The 17,511-nt window shown below is 36.8% G+C and overlaps 1 protein-coding gene across 9 annotated transcripts in view; it reads right to left on the bottom strand.

Moving 5' to 3' along the window:
- Positions 1 to 577: 577 nt before the first annotated feature.
- The window catches only part of LOC5564866 (organic cation transporter protein), a 294,930-nt gene continuing 277,996 nt past the window's right edge, over positions 578 to 17,511 (bottom strand). For all 9 annotated transcript variants that reach the window (XM_021855313.1, XM_021855315.1, XM_021855316.1 and 6 more), the window contains 6 exons: positions 11,386 to 11,653; positions 9,828 to 10,128; positions 9,507 to 9,687; positions 1,606 to 1,751; positions 1,410 to 1,534; positions 578 to 1,344 (listed from right to left, as the gene is read on the bottom strand). In XM_021855313.1, coding sequence (XP_021711005.1) covers positions 1,317 to 1,344; positions 1,410 to 1,534; positions 1,606 to 1,751; positions 9,507 to 9,687; positions 9,828 to 10,128; positions 11,386 to 11,653 — 1,049 coding nt within the window. In that variant the 3' untranslated portion in view covers positions 578 to 1,316. The remainder of the gene's footprint in view (positions 1,345 to 1,409; positions 1,535 to 1,605; positions 1,752 to 9,506; positions 9,688 to 9,827; positions 10,129 to 11,385; positions 11,654 to 17,511) is intronic.

The following is a 17,511-nucleotide window of genomic DNA, read 5'->3' as shown; positions in this document are numbered from 1 at the left end:
AATCAATTTGCTCATTCGTTTGAAATAATTGAATTTCTGTTAGATGTCAGTAAATTCCTTAGGAAATTGCATACATTTTGGTGTTTTCCACGTAATTCTTAAAATTTAACTATTCATTATTTCTATAAATATTTTATTGTTAAGAATTTAGCAAGCATATTCGGATTCAGGAAGCTCAAATTCAATATGTAGAGTTGTTACGAAAACTAATAATAGTCGCATTGACAAGTGATCAATTTCACCCCGATTTTTTTTTTTATTTTACAAATATTTTTTAGTTGTAAATGACATTTGTAAGAAAATTGCGGTACATGAACCAACGAGGCTTACCCTCGAACTAGTTTTCCTGCATTCAGTTGTTAATCATTGTCAAAATTTTAGAAAACGGTCAAAACAACCGTGAAAAATGATCAATTTCACCCGAAATTATGGCACTTTGAATTACGATGACAAGGAAATAATACGCGTAACTTAGCCTTTTCCACCAGTCTGAGTGTTTTTTTTTTCAGCCTAAAATCTAATAATGGATTCTCCTTACTCCTAGCATCCTCGTTATAGTTCATTCACGATTATTCTGAATGAATGTTTGTAATGGCAAACTAAAACCTCCCGTAATACTGAATGCTTGCGTGCTCCACGAAGCCGATCGATGAGAAAGGTGACAAAATCAATGAAGTTCCGGTTTATAAATACTATTTTCTCTGACATGGCTATTGCGTTCGTATGGTTGTATGGCGATCAACGTATACAGCTGTACTTGTTTCTATGTGTAAATAATCGTCATGTGATCATTATTCGAATATAGTGTCATAAAAACCGTCTTTTCTGGGCCAGCCAGAAAATCCATCGAAAATTCGTAGGTTATTTCCATTTTGAAATTCATTAGTGTGAAATAAAATTACACCGCTAGCGTCTCCTATCGTTACAGTAAAATTGGTAATGACTATTGATTTCTGCTCGTTATGGCATCGACAACATTTCTCTGAATCCTTTCGCTTTCCTTGCTCAGAGTTTTAAATGCTTCTTTAAATATTCGAATCCACCAAACACTCACATATTATACAGAACGGGAAAGACTACTTTCCTCTAAACATTCACAGGTTTGGTTATAAATACTTACGTAAAAATTGACATTTTTTTAATAATTTGCTCACTGCTTCTTGCACCCTGTCCTATTCCGCATTCGCTCCGTAATATCTCACTTATCAAGTTGGCAACATCTGAGAATACATAGAACAACTTCTAGATATGGCAGTAGTAGCGGTTCTTCATGGTTTAGCGCGATGACGATCAGTCCCCTTTTTTATAAAATCGATTTAGGCCATCACTTGCGTATCAATTTCTCTGTCATGAATTGAAAAGTTAGCTGTGAATTAAGACTGTAACACGATTTATCTAGTCGTACTTACTTTTCTTCTTCGCGTTGCTCGTGGTCATGATGCTGCATAGTTTCCGGCAGGAATACAATCACAATGGCTCCAAATATACACCAAGCCGTGAGCAGGGACATAAGAAGATGATCCTCGATCTTTGGCTGTAATGATGTTGAACGAATTGGGCTTAATTGAAGGTTTGACTAAAAAAATATAAAACCGTGCAACTTACCAACATGGAAAGATAAGGGGTAAGCACTAAAGCGAATCCAGCCGCGAGATTACAAGCCCCCACGCCAACGTTCCTGATGGCAGTTGGGTACAGTTCGGCCGTGTAAACCGGCATTATGGTGTTGCCAGCGCTGATTGTGAATTTACCTAATCATCGTAGAAAAGTATTAGTATTTGTTGTAAATTTCTGACTGATGGATAAAAAGGGGGACCATTTTTACTCAAAAAATGGTTGAATTATGAGTGAAATTCAGCAAGACCAAGCTTTGAGGGTCGTGGGTTCGAATCCCACCGGTCAAGGATCTTTTCGGGTTGGAAATTTTCTCGACCTCCCAGGGCATAGAGTATCTATATACGCATGCAAAAATTGTCATTGGCATAGTAAGCTCTCAGTTAATAACTGTGGAAGTGCTCATGAGAACACTAAGCTGAGAAGCAGGCTCTGTCCCAGTGGGGACGTATCGCCAGAAAGAAGAAGATGAGTGAAATTATTAAAACAAATATCTACGTGCTTATGTTGGATTTGGACCCACTACTCTTGTATGCTAGACGAATCACTACCGAGTTGGTAAAGCCCTCGTCTAGCATACAAAAGTCGATTTCTTTTCACAATTTTACTCAAAATTTGTCCATAATTACCACGCGTAATGAGATAATCAATTTAATAAACACGCGGATAGGATTACCGAACAGCTCAATATGTGTGTCAATAAAAACATCAACTTGTGAAAATCTGAAGTTAGATTACCCAAAATTGTTCATTTGAATCCGTGAAGCTACTGCGGAATTTCGTAGCGAAATCTATCAAGTCGAAAGGGAGGCAAAACGAGCTTGAAATTCGTTTGAATGACCATAAGTGAAGCTGTAATCGATGAATTTATTTCATTATTCGTATTAATTTTTAATTCCAATGCAATAGAAAACATTGAAAAAAAAAAGTATTTCCGTTAAGATACAAAACAGTTATACTTAGAGTTATACTTAAGTTCGGGTTGAAATAGGCAACACCAGCTACAAAAGGTGTTTCCTACTGATTGGAAATAGTCGACGTATACAAAATTTGATAACGGTTTAGTATCCTTTGTAGAATTTTGTGGATTTACCCATCAGAAAGGATCACACAAACTTTTTTTACGAGTTCGGCTGTGCGAATCTCGTTTTTCCAATTTTAACCGAGAATTAGCTAACAAATTGTCCAGCTGAGCAAAGAAGCATAATTTACTGATACTCGGCTTCTATTTACTGACATCCCAGGAGCTTTATTTGCCGACGCATAGGCTGTGCGGATCTCGGTTAAAATAAGCCGATTCGACATTCTAAATTAAAATTGTATTTTAGCCAGTAATGTTCATTAGGAACAAGATAAATTTTATCGTTGACTTTCTTCCTGACTTTCTGACATAACATTCTAGTCTAACAAGAGACAAGATTAAGGGTAAAGAACAGCAACAATGTCATCAGAAGACGATGTCGCAGTAAATCAATTGTCAAGACATTGTCATAACCTTTTCTTGTTGCAACAATTTCATTCCACAACATCAGTTTATCACCACTTAAACATAATATTACAATGATCGATCACCACGTGCGCAGCGATTTTCAGGGCTTCGCATTGCAATTTCGCCGTGTCGGTAAACATTGACACATTATCGAACAGCGAGTTGAAAAGGTCACGGAGAAACAAAAATAGTAATTCCAACAAATTTTCGGTTGATTTCAAACTAAATTTTAGGTTGAATTTTGCCCAAACATATTATTAGTTTGAATTTACCACTTTGGTTATTTGAAACAAACTAAGATTCAATGTTGTTTTCAAAACAACAAGAAAGTTGGAAATAACAAAAAGTTAGTTTCAAACAACCATAATATTGGTTGTTTTATTTGACAGTGGCAAATCAATCAATTATTTAGGTTGTTTCAATCCAGGTGAACTTTTTTGAAACAAACAAAATACATTTTGAAATAAACTGATGCGTTGTTTGAAACAAACGAGTAATTGGTGTTGCAACAATGTTGCGCTCTGTGATTGTCATGAGCAGGCTTGGGAACTGTGACCATTATTTACCACAGTTCATCGATTCTGCCAGTCAACCAAACCACAAAGCAGTAGCAGCATCAATACCATCAGGCGTAGTGCTGCCAACGGTTCACACACTGCTTGAATGTTTTTGTCTCTCCACTATGATCGTTTTCGAGCACCCATCACGAGATGAATGGTTGAAAAGAATCTTAAATAATTCAATCACTAATATTTCGCTTGTGTTTTCAACTAATTGAAATGTACCGAGAAAAAATGCAAAACCCCGAAAACTGGAAAAATCATTCAGTACATAACATATGTTGAATTTAGAAGTGAAAGCGAGTTCAAATCTTGTACCCGCTTCCAGCTGCCGGCAAGTGGTATATCTAGTATAAAAGACACCGAACTGTCATTACCAAAGGTAAACAAAAACCATATGATTCGAGGAGTAGACCAGTTGCTGCAAAGATTGCAGACATTAAGATCAATGTCAATGTCTGAAAACAAAACACATTTATTTTTTCATAAAATGTAAATGTTTTCTGTTATCTATTCCAAAATTCATGTTTCATAATCACAGAATGTGATTTTTTCGAAAATAGTATTTCCTATTATAAAAGTTCCTCTTTCATTGTGTGAAAAAGATTATATTTTCCTAAATCTTTCCATTCACCTAAAAATATTTTTTTTATTGCTAGTAAAAACATAGATTCATTGGATCAATTACGTCGGATATCAGTGGCATGAATTTAATTATAAATTTGTTTTAAAAATACTTATTTTTATTTCGTTTGTTGCCGCTCTGGATATGTGTTATCTTTGGTTCGCTTTAATACTTCGCCGATTTATGTATTGGTCGTGTAATTCTTTTGACATTTCGATGTCCTTATACCAGCAAGCAAATATTAAAGTGGGTGCCACTTTTTGAGCTCGAGTTCGACTTATGTTATGTGCTTTCAGCTCCAGAAATTACTTCTTCTCTTTGAAAGCATGATGGTGACTGTCGTTCGACCCGAGATCCAACCGCAATTTAGCTCGCTATGGGTTGATCACAGACAATTTAGAAATTTTGAATACGGAAATCGACGGCAAAGCTCATCAATTTGATCATGACAAACAAATTGCGCAAATAAATGAATCGACCAACTTGAACATAATGATAATGATACAAGATAAACATAAGTAAACACTATGAATCCGTGCTTGGTGATGATATATGCCCTTTGGGTTGACGCATACAAATCTGAACTGGAAAGTTTCTGGGACTTGTACATGTACAAAAATCAGTGTTGATAGACTCACACTCAAATTTCAATCAATACGCTCTCCCGTGAGAGCAAACTCATTAGAGGTCTGCTTCGCAAATCTCACGCTCGAGATTTTGATGCAAAATCACTCAATCAACTCAAACCCCAAAAAAATGATTCAGTCGCAAAACCCGTCAAAAACTCGTGAAACCCGAATGTTTTTGTTTACGTTTGAAGAGATTACCATAATTTTTCCAGACTAACAAGAAATAATTGCCGTGTGTGAGAAAACTGTGGAAATGCAGACATCGAGTCAAAAAGGTGAGTCAACTCATACATAATTTTTTGACTGCTGAGTTGCGTAAATGACAACTCACGCATGAAAAATATCAAGCGTGAGTTATGAGAAATTAAGTTTTTCACAACACTGACAAAAATTACGGAATCTTTGTTGTCGGTTGTTGAATTATTCCATTAAGCAAAACTAGAAAAATAATGTACAACACATACGATGTTTGCAAGAAAATCAAAACAAATTGATATGAACTTTCATGGACCGATCCATAATTTTAAAGACACAGATCAAACGTGTGGATTTTTATCAGTGTGGCTAACGCAGAATGATAAAACCCATGTAAATGAACTCCAAACCTGGGAGACACTATTGTCATCAGATGTTTGGTGATTATTTGTCTAGCCAGTGAAATAAAACATCTAGCCTCAACTGTAAATGAACGAGTATAAAGGGTTATATCATCGAACTCTTTGGGGCTCTCGTTCGCTGCTGCTTTTTATCAAGCTTGTTACAAATTGCAAAACATTGCCGATCAATGTCCCTGACGTGAAGTCTGTCATTGCATTAGATCGCAACCAAATAAAAGAGACGGCTAGTTTCTTTCAACCGCACCTCTGGAAAGATGGAATGTTTTTCTTCGCTTGCTTCGATCGTGTTTCAAAATCAAATAAGAGCGACTTCTGCAATACCTGTTAAAAATAATATAGTGAATTTTCATCTGAACGATTGAATAAACATTAATGGATATTTCAATACATTTATACAAGAAAAATAACAATAAGTTAAATTAAATTAACTCATTACGCATGGTAAAGATGGGTAAATTATGGGTGAACTCAGGACTCTTGTATGCTAGACGAGCGCATTACCAACTAAGCTACCGAGCCACTTGGTGCCCCAATAATTCAGTTTGTTACAAGTTTAGAATTAAAATCCCCACAGACCACGCATTTCATAACCCACATCCATCCATCTTATGTTACTTAACACGCGCGCAGAGCGAGTGCGATTTGTTTAGTGTTGAAACTGTTTGCCTGTCATACCTACATCGCATCCACAACAACCGATTATGGAAGAGTAAAGACTCACTCACAAGTGAACGGAACGGAAGTCGGTACTCATAAGAAAACTTGTCAAAGTTACTGGCACCATTGTTTTAAAGCTTTGTTGAATAGCGAAAGAGGGAATTTCGCCGTGAAACGCCCATTTAGAATCACCTTACATGGAGCCACAAATCAACCCAGCTTTGACTTCTTTTGACTCAATTCGGCTGTTGAATACTTTTGAAATAATTGCTTCTTACTGAGACAGGCAAATTTAAATTTTTGGAGAAAATATTCCTGAAGAGCTGCTAGCCATACTAGAGTTATTTTCTCTTCAGAATTTAAAACAGATGCCATATTATTATTAGAAATAATCTAAAGATCATTGGGTTCAAGATAAAGATGGAAATAGAAAATTATACAGTTCAAATCCAGTGAGCTTTATGGGCATTTATCTTCCGTCATAAAGCTCAAAAAATGTCTCTCTCTAAGACTACTCAGTACATTTGGCTTTGTTTGCATGGAGTCATGCCTTCAAAGTTTGTACGGAAAATTTGCGGACACCCTGTACCTATCAGTACACTAAAATGAATTTTATTGTAGAAACTACTGAATCCATGGTAGAATTAAGAACTGCACCAACGATTTTCAATCGACTACATTAATCTGTTAACTTTTCCAAAACATAGTCAACATTACTACACAAGAAAATATATTCGGGAGATGCAGTATTTGTGACTAGGAAGATTCTTGATTTGACAAGTTTGACATTATACTTTTGACAACACTTTGTGGTACGGTGGGTGTCATTGATTGAATCATCGGATTGAAATACAACGCTTTGTAGTGGATGCTACTATGGACATTAGAGTGATGCAAATTTTGAAATGTTTGCTCCCCTATGCTTAAACGATTTTAATTATAGTAAATAGCATCCTCCCAAAGTTTGAGATGATTCGGAAGAAATTTGGCTGTGCACACACCATTTGAAATTTTTATGGAGATTATTATGGAAAACGCCAATCTTTCGTGTTCAGCTCTCTATCTCTTCGTCATAGTATTTTATGGAAAAGTGAACAAATGCTTCTTATGTGAAATCTTCCTAGCTACAACTTTGCCGAAGACCACTTTTTGATTGGACGTCAGGATAAATTATTATTCATCATTATAAAGTTGGTTTGCATGTAGCATGCTTCACCAACTGTTCGGCAGGCAACAGTGGTGCTCCTGGCAGGAGTAATCCAGTAATCCAGGCTACTATGTTCTACAGCAAAAAAAGCAGTGTTGCTCTGAATGTAATTGAATGATCATCTCAGCATGATTTAGACTTTGTTATCAATAATAACAAATAATCCTTACGTCCCATCAAAATGTGGTCTTCAACAAAGTTGTAGCTGGAAAGTTTTCACATGAGATGAGTGTGTTCACTTTTCCATAGATTATTATGACGAGCAGTTAGAGGACTGAACACAAAAGGTTTGCCTTTCCTATAGTAATTTCCATATAAACTTCAAATAGCGTGTGCACAATCAAATTTCTTCCGAATCACTTCAAATTTTGGGAGGATCATTTTCACCATAATAACCATCGTTTAAGCATAGGGGAGCAAAAACTTCAAAATTTGCATCAGTCTAATGGACATGGTCACATTTATTGCACCGCTCATTGATTTTCACCAGATTATAGTAAACTTGACAGATTCTGGTAGTCGGTTGAAAATCGTTGGTGCAGTTCTTAAGGCCCAAGTAAAAATGGTGCAAAAGTCAAAACTAAAAGAGCAGTTTTCTCCTTTTAACACTTCAGTCGTCGCGCTGTTGTATTTTGTACAACAGTAATGAAAAAACCTCGCTTATCGTACACAGCATCAGCGTGGTGGTTCTGACGGTGGCAAACCGCGCGACGACTGGTGGGTTAAACCAACTTATCAAAGAAAATAAAAACACACAGCTGTTTTATCTGGCAAATAAAAGAGCTGTGTGTTTTTATTATCTTCGATTTGTCTGTTTTAAAAAAGAAAACTGCTTTTTCATTTTTAACTTTTGTACATTTTTTTCTTGCAACTTGATTCTACCACGGATTCATTGTTTGAGTGTAGGTGATTTTCGTTTGACATTAGCAAAAAAATCAACTCAGTACCAAACAAATTCTACCCAGCGTTATCTTCCAAAGTCTCAGTAGTGGGTTAAAACAACTTAAATTTAGGTGAACTTGAAAGAACCCAAATTTGGCTTATTCCATGGACATTCGACGCTGGGTCGGTGCGTCTCGTTCTGTTTTCGACAACATAGTTGCGTATACATATTAGGCCGATACAAATAGTTTTTTTTTGACTTTTTATCCCATCGACCTTTGATCGATTGAGGACATATTTTTCCGATCTGAAGGAAATACACTTTTTGTCCCTTTCCTTCAAAATTTTCGGGTCTAGAGGCAGTTAAAAATATTTATCAAAATATGAAGGCTTCCCGAACAAATCACTCATTGGACGGGCTAAACTTTTCAAAATAGTTTAAAATTGGTTATTATTCAATACTGATTTTCTGATTTACCAATGAAACAGTTAGTTGATTATTGGATTAATCTGATAAGTATGGAATCATATCATTAACTACAGTCATCTCTCCTTTACTCGATATTGAAGGGACCATTGAGTTAGGAAGGCATCGAGTTACAGAACACAAAACCAGTGCAACTGCGATCTAAGGGATCATCGAGTTAGCCATGAAAACCAACTTTTACTATTATTATTGTTATTATTTATTAACGACACTTTACCCTCGTCAGGGCATTCGTGTCGGCAACTTTTACTATGGTTCTCTAACTCGATATCGAGATACGGAGTATCGTGTAAGGGAGAGTTAACTGTACTTCAAAGTATTCATCTGATTCGATTTTTTTCCAAATTTGTCGAAAATCAATAAGGCAATCTATTAGACAGCTGCGATCAGCTGTTTTTTTGGATACCATGAGCTTGTGACGTTTCGTGATCGAAGTGACCTACAGACTACAAGGGAAAATGTAAAGCTCCGATAACACTTGCATGTTTTGTAAACCCTTCGTTTCAGTTGCATGCACACTTTTTTATCCAACATAGATCCACATCTGTGGGTTATCCACAACTATGAGGCAACTGTATATTTGGTCGATTTTCTCCATTACAATTTCAAGCTCGGTTAGCTATCCAGGACTTGATGGAGTGCCCTCAAAAATTCACAGTATCTTCTGGGAGTTCAAATGAACAAATTTAAGAGGTGTAGTTTACAATTTCAGCAGTTTGATAATTATGAGCTAGCTTACCAATCATGAGGAAGGTGATTTTCAACGATAAATATTCCTCTTTCCCCTCGACAACCGCTGCACACAAGCACGCCAGGGCCGCTGCAAAGAATGTCGCACAGAAGAGCCACTTCTTGCCCGTTCTGTTGATGATGTACATTGCCATTGCGATTGCCGGAATTTCCACCAAACCTGCCAGAGCCTGTATAATGAAACAAGAAAAAATCATCAATGATGCATGCGACCCATGCGACAATGGCGCAACACTTGCTCGTGTCACACGACTCGAGCACTTGCGCCGCGCGACATTGCATAACTTTTGGCGCAATCGTTCACTCTCACCGAATTCAAGTAGATGTTGCCGCCGAAGCTGTTCATGTTGAGCACCAGTCCGTAGTAGACGAGATTCATCGTAAACCAAATGCACAGGAAGCAGAACGTGACCAGCCGCAGATATTTGGAACGAAACAGCTCGCAGACGCCGGCCACGTTCTCTTCCTCGTCGGTTGGGGGCTTGAGCAGTTTGTCCAAGTTGTCCGGTAGCGGGCGATTGTTGAAGGCGGCTGCCTTTCGCACAATTTCCTTCACCTCGGCTATGCGACCTTTGCAGAGCAACCACCGGGGGGATTCCGGAAGTACGAACCTGTGACGCGCAACAGCGAGACGAAGATGGATTCCGGTTAAAAATAGACACTGGGGGAGCGATTTGCTTCTGTTTAGACTGTGAATTAGGGTGCCCCAAGTTAAAAAACGATGTTTGAAACGTATGGTGCTCAACCCTAGAATGAATGATATGCTTATTTATAGTATTTATGCAGCTCAAAATTTTAAATCGTTTAGAGGTTCAACTATATTTATTCATGAAAAATGATCTTTTTTTCTGATATTATTAAGCGTCCTGGCGATATTAGTTTTTAATGATAGTCAATTCACTAGACCATCAAATCTCATAAAAGTTTCGATTTTTCTGGTCAGTGGGCTGACTAATAATAAGAATTTCATGTATGCTATAAAATATTCAATTGCAACGTTAGTTGTTTTGCTATATATGATCTAATATATCCACCAAATATTGACCAGAAAATATGGTGTTTCAAATTTGACACTAATAATTAATAAATAGACGAATTGGAAAAAATGTGATGTGTATCTTATTAACTCAAACGTTAATATCTGAGCCCTCTGATAGTATATTTTCAACGAAGAGGTTTGTTATGGCTAGTGCTATTATAATATGACAAGAATTTAGAGTTTTAGAACAATATATTATACATATTTTAAAGTTGAATGTTGGTCATAATTAGCAAAAAAAATAGATAGAAAATAGATGTTTTATATGTTTGAAAAGTTCTATGGACATGAAAAACAAAAACATTTACAGCAAAAATACTTAATATTACAAAAAGACCATGAAAAGATATTTAAAAATATATAAGGTTTTGAAAATATTTGAACAAAATGCCAAAACATGACAATTTGCATTAAAAATTACCAAATTTCATCAATTGATCTGGCCGAACCTCTAAATGTTTTATTTTATAAGAATTCTGAGTTGTTGTAAAAAATGCTATAAATACGCTTATCTTTCATTTTACGGTTGAGCACCATGACTTTTCGAACATTGATTTTCTCTGGGACTCCCTATTTTTCATAAATTATCATGGAGGTTTGAAATGTGCGTAGGAGTGACGGAGAGAATGGGTTTACGACTGTGTGTCGGTTCTTAATTGGTTGACTTGACAGACAACGTAAGGCGGACGATAATTAGTTGATGGGTTCTGTGTGAATTAGAAAATGTTTTCACTGCAAATAGCACCGCGTTCTTCCCGGTTTTGAGTGAACACATCTTGTAAAGAGGATATTATTACTAGACGTCTGAAAATGGGAAGATACTACTTACCACAAGAAACAGAGAAACACTCCCGGTAATCCGATACAGAGCTGCAGACTTCTGAAATCCTGCGTCAGATAGGCGAGACCCGAGATCATGATGTAGGACACCGGCAGGGGGAACAAGTTGTACATTCCGGCGATGGTTCTCCACTTACCGTCCACGTACTCAATGGCCAGGATCAGTCCTGCATATGTGACGGAAACGGATACGATGCCGAGTAGTGCGCGCAGAATTAACAGGAACTCCAAAGAATCCACGAAATACAACGCAAGGCCTGTGGGGGAATAAGTACATTATAACTTATGTACATTACTTGAAATAGTATATCTTTTTGACTAACAGCATGTCAAATAATATTTATTTTCATGATCTAAAGTGGAGTTTCTTACAACAATTCGTTACTTTTGGAGTTTCGAATTTTGCTTGTTAAATATTCATACAAAAAGGTACTATGTGTGTCAAAGCTAACAGTAAAAAAAACCACATTGAGCGCATCTGGTTCAATTCTTTAACGAACGAGGACATTTTGAGGTTAGAATTGTCAAAGAAAGCACAGAAACGAACATCTTCTTCACAGGGTTGTTGTTTGATATTCTTACACCATTCCTGGTACATTTGGTTTATGGATTTGGTTATCTTTTTTGACTGAAATCTTTTTTGGCTGCAGGGTCTTCTGGTGTTTTTGTACTGTGTTTTCAACGATCCTACTCCATTATCCCAAATGCCGTTTCCCCGAATGCCATAAATCCGAAATGTACCATTACCCCGAATTCCATGCTATATCCCCGAATAAACAATTATCTTGACATGATGACATTGATGACATTGATGACATTTCCCTATAATATTGGAATTTGAGATAATGTCATTCGGGGTTATGGGTCGTTCGGGGATATGGAATTCGGGTTAATGACATTCGGGGTAATGGGGTAGAATCGTTTTCGATACATTCACCGTCTACTCTTTTTCATCAACGAAGCAAACAAATTGACTGGAGCTTGTGAAAATCTTACATCGGTGGTTAAACTGGCCAGTATCCATCACAACCCAGCATTTACTAACCGGAGTCCGCGGACCTCCAGAGGGCCGTGCCGACTTTTCAGGAGGTACACAAAGCCATTAACCCCTCTACCGGTAGCTTAATTTTTTACCACTAAAAATATTCGAATCACGATAACTTTTTTGTTTCTAGATATTTTTGCACCATTTTTTCACAAGATCTCAAAAAACTCTTCTAGTTTAAGAATCCGTGTCGATATTAATCATTGCTGATCTAGTTTTGAAAATATTCCGATGTTCCTTGGGGGAATGAGTTGTGTTTGATCCTTCGACCATGACGCTTGCTCCTGCGGGGGCCGGCGATGAGGGCAGGATCAAACATGTCGCGCGTCGGTCGAGTTAATGTGAAAAAAAAAACCGCGATCGCTTAGTTGTGTTTGATCCTTCGACCTTGACGCTTGCTCCTGGGCAGTGCGTCAAGAAAGCCCGAGCAGTCGTCAATTGTTTTCCCTCTCGGGTCGCGCGCCTATTTTCTCTGAGTGCTTTTATATAGCCGAGCAAACGAGTGAAGCTAAGCTAAGCTATTCCGATGTTCCTTGGGGGACCGACATTTTTCATGAAAAATGTCTTTGGCGGCCATTTTGTTTTTGGTCAATTTATCAAAAAAAAAAAAAAAATGTGCATTATACAATAACAGGTGATAAGGAGCTACCCTAGAAAAATCATACCAATCTGTTCAGTATTCTTCGAGAAATCTGAAAATTACGAAATGAGTTTTTTTAGAGTTTTTAAGATCTATATTTGTCCAGCGCGGCACCAAAAACATAAATGGTCATTACTCAAAGACGGCTGCACCAATATATTTCATTTTTTCACAACATACCTGCATTAATGTATCATTCCGTGGAGTGAATATCCGAATACGATAAAAATTCTGTTGCCTGAGATATTTAAGTTATGGCTACGCGATGGTCCCCCAAGGAGTATTGGATTATCTCCAGATCCAGATGACCAATGATCAATATCGACACATATTGTTAAATTAGAAGAGGTTTTGAAGGCGTATGAACAAATGGTGCAAAAATATCGAGAAACAAAAAAGGTATCGCGATTTGAATATTTTTTAGTGGTAAAAACTGAAGCTGCCGGTAGAGGGGTTAAACATACAGTACTGACCAGAATAAAGTACGCATTGGTTATTTTTCCATACCAAATCATCAAGTTTGGAGACCTGGATCTCGGCTTATAGTAATTTGATTGTCCTGAAATTTTCACAGTAGCTTGTAAATATATTTAAATATGTTCAGTTTGAAATTTACTTCATTTCAAAGACTTCGAACTAGTTATCGCAAAACTCAAATTTAGACGAAAATGGCAATATTTCAAGTAAGCAATTATTTTTTAATGAATATATTTAGAGCAATATACTCTTCTGCAAATATGATCAATTTGGTAAGACAAACAAGTTTGTAGAATAACATTTTCCCGTAACAGCTTGTTTTCAAAATACTGTGAGCTATTCCGTTTTTGCAATATTTGATATTTGCGATAACTGAAAAGTTCGTTTTTTAAATGAGTAGTTTTTTGTCTAAATAAAATTCAAGTTATTTCTGAGCAGCATTTAAAACTACATGTTAATCGGAGCACTAGAAGCCGAGATCCATTTTGAAAAACCACTTTTTCGCCATAAAGGCCAGCTACGATATTAGGGACACGTCATGCGACGACCACCCAACCACACACTCTAAATAGCCAACATGAAGCAGCATAGAGACTTATCATACGCTGAATGAAAATAGCTTGCAAAAAACAAGGACAAGCTCCACAAAAAAAAAAATAAAATAAGGATTTAGAGATTTATGGTAAAGCTGAGGACGAATCTGACGCTGATTATTGAATAAATTATCAATGCTAACTGTTAATTATTGATTCCGACAAAATGCAGATGGTACAAAAAAAAAAACAAATGCTTTCCGTAAATATGTCGCTAATACTCAGACTTCCTACATTATAAAGGCATATTAAACGAAAGATTTTAACAGTAATACTGGGTGAAATTCGTCTTAGAATTTCTTAGGGATCATCCACAAATTATGTCATGCTTCAAGAGGGGGTAAGGTATAGTGTGACAAGCCTAAAAAATTTTCTGGAGGTCTCATACAAAAGCGTGAAAAAGAAAGGAGTTCGAAAACAGTCCCATTTAACGACCATCCCTTAAGGTACTGGAATAACGTAATCCTGATGACGATCCAGTATTGAGGTGTTAGGTTCATTATTACAAATTTCTTTTTTTTTCTAGTTTCAAGGAAATAACAATAATAATGAAGTTTAAAAACGCATGGTAGATCAATACCTCCTCATTCACCTAACTTGTTGATATAAATATTAGCGTCAAAAAGGCACTGACCTCTTGCTAAGTAGATATTCTACAACAATCATTTTTCGTCTTCGTAATGTATGATACTACCTTAAGAACAATATTCTAATATCACATATAAACTATCGGAATGATGTTAGAAGATCTCTCTTTTAATTTTATCGTTCCAGAGAGCGACTAGTGGCGCTTAAGCTTAGGCTATAATAAGTGCCAGAACACTAGGAAGACCCCTGGACCATCGAATAACTATGGAGCGCAAATAACCATTTCTAGCAATACCACTCCCAACATAACTCATAACCCATAACCCGGTCGTATTACTCGCTAATGGTGAATCCTAGACCATCACTCAACAACACCCATGAGGGCGTCGGTGAGTCGCTGGCCTCTTGTTAAGTAGATAAGGTGTGGCCCATTTAGAATTGGAACATAGACAAATTGGAATAATTTGGATATAATTCAACAAAAATGAATTCTGTAAGCTTCAAAGGAAAAATAAGAGAAAAAATTCATCCCCTATTACAAGAAATTGTCGGACTTTTCCCGGAATACGGTTAATTAATTTGCGCACACTATTTTCATCCATATTTTTGACAAGTTCATCCTATTCAGTTTACAGTTAGTCAATGTTTTGGCGATATTTTCATTCGCTCTTAGCTTCCGCTTCATAATAGCCCGAAATCTCTTAATTGGGTGGAGTTGGGGTCAATTAAGTGGGTATCCTATCATGAAACAATCCTTAAATTTCGTCAACACTTGATCAAACAACTTCATGGTACGGAATTTGGCCACATTTCTCAAAATGTGTACCCTATTTGGTTGTCTGCAGCATGGTATGATCGGAGGCTTCAATATCCGAAGTCGAATCCATTGCACGATACTACACGGCAGCACCGAACTTTTTGGCCAAATCGCGGTCTTAAATGGTTGGATTTGAATCAATGGTCCTGATTTTAATCCACAGCTGACGGTGCACAGTAACTGCCCGACGTCTCCTTTGTGGCTTGCGATCTGTCAAAATAGTTATTTCGTACTTATTTAGTATGAGCCACATAGTATTTGTTGAAAAACCTAACACTTTTGCAATTTCTATTCCTAATCAAGACTTTTTTTTTTTGTGCTCTATTATTTCTCTTCTCTCTTCTTCCATGTTGAAATTCTCAGAAGTGCGTTCGAATTAAGCTGCGAAAAAAATGTGATGTTATAATTGTTATACAGCACGCATGGGCTGTTCAGCTTCTGAATTGGACCACTAGAGTCGTTGTAAGAGCCAAAGATGTTTGTTCCAATTCTAAGTGGGCCACACCTTATTATATCATCATCCCAGTAACGGAGAAGATGGGCGTGGCCGGCAATGGAACCTCTCATGTCTTTTCAACACTGAAATAGCCCATAAGCATCGGAATAAGATTGAGGAAACAAAACATGAAAGCTCTCAGTATGCAATATTACTCCATTACTACGCAAGGCAGCGCACTATAAGCCAAGATCCAGGCCTCCAAACTTATCCATTTTGTATGAAAAACGGCCAATGCGTACTTTATTCTGTCCAGTACTGTAAGTGTTGTTCTCCTGGATTGATGAACAAAAATGGATAACAAATTAACTAGCTTTTTTGCAAGAGAGCGGTAATATTTCAAATATTTTTAAAGCATAAAACTTTTTTTTTTACTTCGCCGGCTCCTACAAAATAATCTAATATTATTCTGTTTATGCATACAGTGAGTCACAGTGAAAATCGTCCACCCTCATATTTTCCTTTCAAAGTTCTGTTATTATTATATTTAAAAAATCTGTGATTTTCTAATTCATACAATTATTTGCATATTTCCATTACTTCATTGTATCACTGTTTTAATAAATATTAGCATAGCATAGCATAGCATAGACTGACTGTACATGTCAATGGTTGCTACTCCGTGATTGATCGGAACTGGTAAGAATTGCACAGTTGATGCAGAAGCTTCTAGCTATCGTCCAATCAGTTTGCTGTCCTCCATCAGTAAACTTTTTGAATAGGTTATTTTGAATAGAATGATGGCCCACATCAACGAAAATTCAATTTTTGCCAATGAACAGTTCGGATTCCGCCATGGACATTCGACCACTCATCAACTTTTACGTGTAACAAATTTGATCCGTTCCAACAAATCTGAAGGCTATTCTACTGGTCTTGCTCTTCTAGACATAGAAAAAGCATTCGACAGTGTTTGGCATGAAGGTTTCATCGTAAAATTAAAAAACTTTAATTTTCCAACATACATTGTTAGAATAATTCAAAGTTATCTGTCAAATCGTACACTTCAGCTAATTATCAGAACTTCAGATCTAAAAGACTTCCTGTAAGAGCTGGTGTTCCCCAAGGCAGCATTTTGGGACCAATATTATACAATATTTTTACATCTGACTTACCCGAGTTGCCTCAGGGATGTCAAAATACTTGTTTGCGGATGACACAGGCCTCTCCGCCAAAGGACGAAGCCTGCGTGTCATCTGTAGTCGATTGCAAAAAAGTTTGGATATTTTTTCTTCATACTTGTAAAAATGGAAGATTTCTCCTAATGCTCCCAAAACTCAACTAATAATATTCCCACATAAACCAAAAGCTCTTTATTTGAAACCTTCAAGTAGACATGTTGTCACGATGAGAGGGGTTCCAATAAATTGGTCAGATGAAGTTAAGTATCTAGGGCTCATGCTAGATAAGAATTTCAAAAATCACATTGAGGGCATTCATGCCAAATGTAACAAATATG

Source organism: Aedes aegypti, chromosome 3, assembly GCF_002204515.2.
Source record: "Aedes aegypti strain LVP_AGWG chromosome 3, AaegL5.0 Primary Assembly, whole genome shotgun sequence".
Classification (NCBI taxonomy): domain Eukaryota; kingdom Metazoa; phylum Arthropoda; class Insecta; order Diptera; family Culicidae; genus Aedes; species Aedes aegypti.
The sequence above is the reverse complement of the archived record's forward strand: the minus strand, read 5'-3'. Positions and strand labels throughout refer to the sequence as shown.